At 39.9% G+C, this 6,000-nt stretch overlaps 1 protein-coding gene across 3 annotated transcripts in view; it reads left to right on the plus strand.

Annotated features, from left to right (window-relative positions):
- The window catches only part of fynb (FYN proto-oncogene, Src family tyrosine kinase b), a 91,283-nt gene extending 86,350 nt beyond the window's left edge, over window positions 1-4,933 (plus strand). For all 3 annotated transcript variants that reach the window (XM_056480768.1, XM_056480767.1, XM_056480766.1), the window contains one exon: window positions 1,949-4,933. In XM_056480768.1, the coding sequence (XP_056336743.1) occupies window positions 1,949-2,157 (209 nt within the window). In that variant the 3' untranslated portion in view covers window positions 2,158-4,933. The remainder of the gene's footprint in view (window positions 1-1,948) is intronic.
- The last annotated feature ends 1,067 nt before the right edge of the window (window positions 4,934-6,000 follow it).

Below are 6,000 nucleotides of genomic sequence, written 5' to 3' on the forward strand. Positions count from 1 at the left end.
TCATTGTTCTTTCCAGGCTATTGTGTTTTTCAAACAACCTGAAAATGCAGACGATCTAGAACCACAATTCCCCAAATCAAGTATTGATCAGGATCTGCATGACTCTGGTTACATTTGAAGAATTACCCTTTTAAAAAGGGGAGCTATTATGCAAAGATCACTTTTATAAGAGCTTTAAACTCAGTAGTGTGTCAGCAGTGTGGGAATATCTCCAGCTTCTAATGGTAAACATGAAGTGAAAGTGTTTGTTTATAATCAGACTTGATGAAAACAGTCTGCAGAAACACTTTGATTGACATTCTCACTTTTTATGATGTCATCAGAGGGGGAAAGCCCCGCCCACTAGTGATCATCTCTCCCTCATTAGCATAGGACAACAGTCCTGTTATGAATGTGCCACTATGCTGACACACAGGCGTCTGTGGCTCCGCCCTCTTCTGAAAAGAGCTCAGTCTCATTTGCATTTAAAGCGACAGTCACCAAAACACCACAATTAGGAGCAAAGCCTAAAAGGGTCAGATTCAGAGAGCTGGAGAACATTATTAGAGTGGTATTTTGAGCTGAAACTTAATACACACACACACACTCTAGAGACATCAGATATTTATTTTATATCTTGTAAATGTGCATAATAGGTCTCCTTTACTCTCATTCGGAAGCTTCAGATGAAACTCTGATGCAGTGATGAAAACTGTAGATGTGTATAAGGGGGGTGATGTGAAATACCATTGTGTCGACGCAGTGTTAAATCATCCACAGATGTTTGCAGGCATTTCTGTCTCCATGTTGTTCAAATGTGTTCATGTCCCTCCTCATGATGATGATGATGATGATGATGATGAATCTCCTGGCTTCATAAGTGCAGTTCTGTTCCAGGAGCTTTAATCTTTACAAAACAAACAGCTCTTAGGTGCAAAAAACTGAGCCAATATTGCATTCACTGCATCGACAGACACATTTCCTTAGGAACTGTTCCAGACTGACTGCAATGTGAGTGTGTGGATCTTTATTAGGCTTCATGTTTTGAAGGTTATTTTCAGTGAATTTCTTATGCAGTTGCTGCTTTAGTTCTGGGTAGTTATTGACTGGGCTGAGACAAAGCAATTCTCTAACGGTCTCTATAGCTCTGTTTCCAGCCACCGATTTTATGCACATTTTGGATTATCGCAGTAAATGCTTGATGAAAAGATGCAGATACATTAGGATACAGCAGGATAAGCTTAGTGCATATGTGCAGAACTGCTGTGGAAACACTTTCACTAAATAAATTCTGCTATGTGTATTAAAAAAGCATGTGAGTTTATGAGAGATCAAGTGATGATATAGTTTAACATGCTCTTAAACCCCTGTAGTTTGTAACTACCATTAAAACTCCTCAAGTATGTAATGTCTCCCATAGGAATGAATTTTTGTTGGATGTGTCCTGGTGAGAGCTTCTTGTATGTGTATCTCGAACTCTGATCAGCGGGGGAAATTATTCATATGTTTGTTGATTAATTTACACTGAAACTGGAAGAGTGATGAAGCTCAAAATCCTTTTGACTTGGGGTCAAGCTGTGCAACAAGATTAGTGGCCAGCCCAGTTCCCAGAGCTTAACCCAATAGAAACCTTGTGGGCTAACGTGCAAAAAATGCTGTTTCCGAGGCAAAATCGAGGAATGCAGAGGAATCGGGGTCTGTAGTGCAATCATTCTGGGATGGCAGACCTGTGGGTCGACTCCATGCAACACAGCAGTTCTCAGAAATAGATTATTATTAGTTCAGCGATTCACAAGACGGCTGTATCTTCCAGCATTATTCAGTTAATATAGTAAATACTTGATTATTAAATGCTGCTATTCTTTATATTATATGTATATCTGAATATTTACAGCCTAATATTAGTTTCTCTTCTCTTTCTGCGGTGGATAAATATATCAACTCAAGAGTTTTCTGTTGTCATCTTTAGGCATGAACAACAGAGAGGTCCTGGAGCAGGTGGAGCGCGGCTACCGGATGCAGTGTCCTCAGGACTGTCCCAGCTCTCTGCATGAGCTGATGGTGCAGTGCTGGAAGAAGGACGCAGAGGAGCGGCCCACCTTCGAGTACCTGCAGGCCTTCCTGGAGGATTACTTCACCGCCACCGAACCTCAGTATCAGCCCGGAGACAACCTCTAGAAGCCATCCTGCTGGACCGACTCTGATATCCTCCTCATCCCCGGGGCCAGAACTGGACCTTTCTGAGCTCCTGTGAGTGAACAATCAAGCGTTTGCACACACTTTCTCCAGGAGGTAAACAGTGGAAACTGTGGGTAAATTTGGGGAGGATGTAACCATGCTTTTGTTCAGAGCGTAATGATGATGATGCCTGTGTTCAGTGTAAATACAAACTCTGCTAGTTTACGCTTTATTCTCCACTTTGCTTTGGTTCATGTTTTGTTTCGCTCTCCCTGCTCGTGTTTTCACGGTGGCGTCAAACACAGGCATCTGTGATGGTTTTGGGTGTTCGCCAATGCACAGAACCAGTCTCTGTGTCTGGCTGGAGAACGTGGTTTATTGATCCTCTCCTCTGCTGATTGGATGTTCCAGATGGAGGAAAACTAAGAAAAGATGTTTAATATTTCAATGATTATCAAATATCTCAATCTGCAAGGCGAACACTGCAATAAATGCTGCTTAACTTGGAGTTTTGGTCATGTTTCTAATCCAAATATCTAATAACTCTTAAATAAAGAAGCATTTTCTAGACGAGTATAAAATATAGTGTTGTTTTTAGCAATAATGAGTCAAAATGAAGAGAGTTTTTCCTTAAAACAAGCTAAATAATCAGCCAATGGGGGAAGTTCAATAGTTTTATCTCAAAGTGAACACAACATTATTGTAAGTACCCCATTTTGACTCATTATTCCTGAAAATAAAGCAGTATTTTTGAGTATTTTTAGACATTTATATTAGGAACAAGACCCAAACTCTACCCACAGCATTTCTTTTCTTTGCAGTGAGTTGATTCTGTGTTTTTAATTTATTTTTGTTGACATAAGATACTAATTTGATCTGACAGTGTGTGATAATGATGTCCTATCCACAGTACGAGATGTTCATCTATAATGTAACAAAAGAAATATTTTACACATGATGTACATGACGCTTTTGTATTTCCAGATCAATGTTAAAGACCATACGTCGCCTCATCTCCATAGAGGAAACCCCTCTTGTTTAGTTCCCAGCTGACAGGATTATTAAGGGGAAAGCTGCCATCAGATTAGAAAACCTTCCTGTTTCCACATACTAAAGCTGTGTCCCAAGCCTGAAGAATGCTGCGTTCACATTGAGCAGGTGTTTTCACAATATAATATATACAGTCAAAATGATTAACCCTCCTGTCAAATTAGTATGTTTTACATGTTTATTTGAAGATATCAGGATGAATGTAGTTACTCCTGTCAAATCTGAATTCTTTTTTAAAGTGTTGCTTAATAGAGAGATGTTTTCTAAATATAATCATTTTAATAACTCATTTCTAATCACTATTTTCTCTTTGCCATGATGACAGTAAATAATATTAGACTAGATATTCTTCAAGACACTAGTATTCAGCTTAAAGTGACATTTAAAGGCTTCACTAGGGTAATTAGGGTAAATAGGCAGGTTATTGGACCACAGTGGTTTGTTCTGTTACCATTAGGAAAAACAAAAATCCTAAAGGGCCTGATAATATTGACCCGTAAACAGTTTTAAACAGCCCAATACCAATTTTGAATGCCCAGTTACTTTTCACTCAACTTCTAGCCATAGATTATAAATACAGTGTCATAAATGTTGGTTTATTCTCACTTTAGATTTAATTGGCTGTTTGCTTGAAATCTGACCAGGACGGTGTGTTTTGGCACTGACATTTGAAGGACTCCTAAAATGACCGTTCACCCAAAGATCACTGTTTACTCACCCTTCATTTGCCACCCAGGCTCATTCTGATTATGTAGCCCTGTAAACATTTCTGGAGAGCACCAAATACATCACCAGAGCCACGTTCTCTTGCTGTTTTTATTTCTGTGAATCCGCCAGAGGCTTCTCTGAGGTCTCAAAATTCTCTTGTAACTGCCATTCATGCCTGCTGTTGCACCAACTGGCCCAAAACCCAATAACTAACTGCACCGACTGACTCGATAACCCAACCGACAGTGTTTTCAACAGCACCGACTGACCCGCCCACCCCCTTCCCTAAACCCAACCCACAGTGTTCTCAAAAGTAATCCAGAAAAAGAAAAGCCTTCCACAGTTTTGGTTTTTCCTACTCTGCTAGTCAATCGTTATCAGTCTCCAACATTGTGTCGTGATGATAAACTTTATTAGAGGATTATTATATCCAGAGTACTTCATCTACAACAGCCTGTGATATCCCACGGTCTCCAATTCTTCCTTTACTTGTGTATTTTCGAAGAGTTTTCTCCTTGTCACTGACATTAAATATTTCATGTTAAGTCTAGCGCTCTTGAATTTGTTGCTGATGTTTAGACGGGACATTATGGTGCCTTGGAAGCTGATCTGAAAGCAGTTTCCTTCATACAGAAATGCTGTTTGTTAAGTCATTGCCCGGCTGAGGAGGGAGAAAGCACAGCAGCTGCCTTCGCTTTCGGACACAGCCTCATTTTAAATTCAGTTCAATCCATTTTCCTCGCTGTTTTCCACAACAACTGGCCCCGATCCACAAGCGGAGAGCCACTTTTACAATGTCTTTTATTTTATTTAATCTAACTTAAATCTGTGTGGGACTGAATGGATCCTCCTTGTTGCTTTGTAAAGAGGGTCATCAGAATGTCTTTAAACCCCCTCATCATCATTTCATTTGGGTTTAACAGTGTCGTGTCACTTCATCACCATGTTTTAAGCCATTATGTTCATTCATTTCCCATTTGGAAATAAAAAGTACAATATTTTACACTCTCTTCATAAACTTTGCTTGTTCTTTTCTTATTTTCGACTAAATCCACTCTTTCAAAGCTTTCAGTATGTGACGCAGCGATTCAAGCCAATATAAAGAGAGAGTTTTTAGCTAATTATAAACCTTTAAATCAGCTGGAAGTGTTTAATTGATGGCTCAATATTAATAGTCTATCAGTTCTCAGAAATGTTTTCTGGTTCTTATGCTGCGTTCACACCAGATGCAGATGAAGCGTCAAGCGCACGTGATTTACGTCAATGCAAATACGCGAAAAGACATCGTGCGTAGCGATGTGCACGAATGTGGGGGCACGAGTTGAGTGTTTTGCACGTGTTTCACGCAAAACGCTCAAGTTCGAAAATCTGAACTTCAGTGGACATTCACACCGCATTAACCAATCAGGAGCTTGCTTATGGGCGTGCTTATGACGTAGCGCCTGTTGTTGTTGTCCAGAGGGGAAATCCTCCAGTCGACACCGGACAACAGCTCATTACACTGGGCTCGCCTCAATCTGAAGCACCGCTGAAAGCCTCCATCATCCAGGTTTCTGGAGGAGTTGATGAATTCGCAGAGCTGGTACACCTCTGAAAGTATCTAGTGAACTCAGACACGGCTCTAAACAAATCAACGCTGTTTTTCAGCCTTTCTAAAGCACATAAACACAGCTACTCTCTCAATAAAATCCATGTTAGCCATTGAGCAATGAAGCTACAATCACCGAGCAGACAGAAACCCTGTGTTTGATGTGAATCCGTGTCTATTACTCTGTGCATTTGATGCATGAATGAAGCGAGTAAACTCAAAATATACACGCATTTATTTACGCGTGAATAGTGATTTAGCTTTGCGTACAGCTTCTGGTGTGAACACAGCATTACAGTACTAGTTTAGTACCTGTGTAAAGGAACACGTCACTTAATTTGGACTGTTTCTGAAAACAGGACAATCATTTTTACTCATCTAGAAAAGGCTTCTGGATTTCAGAATTTAGAGGTGTTTGGACCACAATCAGGACAAAAACCCTAAATAGGAAAAGCTTTTTTTTTTTCTTTTTAGTTTATCAATAAGAACTTTTGTAC

Source organism: Danio aesculapii, chromosome 20 (assembly GCF_903798145.1).
Source record: "Danio aesculapii chromosome 20, fDanAes4.1, whole genome shotgun sequence".
NCBI classification, from domain to species: domain Eukaryota; kingdom Metazoa; phylum Chordata; class Actinopteri; order Cypriniformes; family Danionidae; genus Danio; species Danio aesculapii.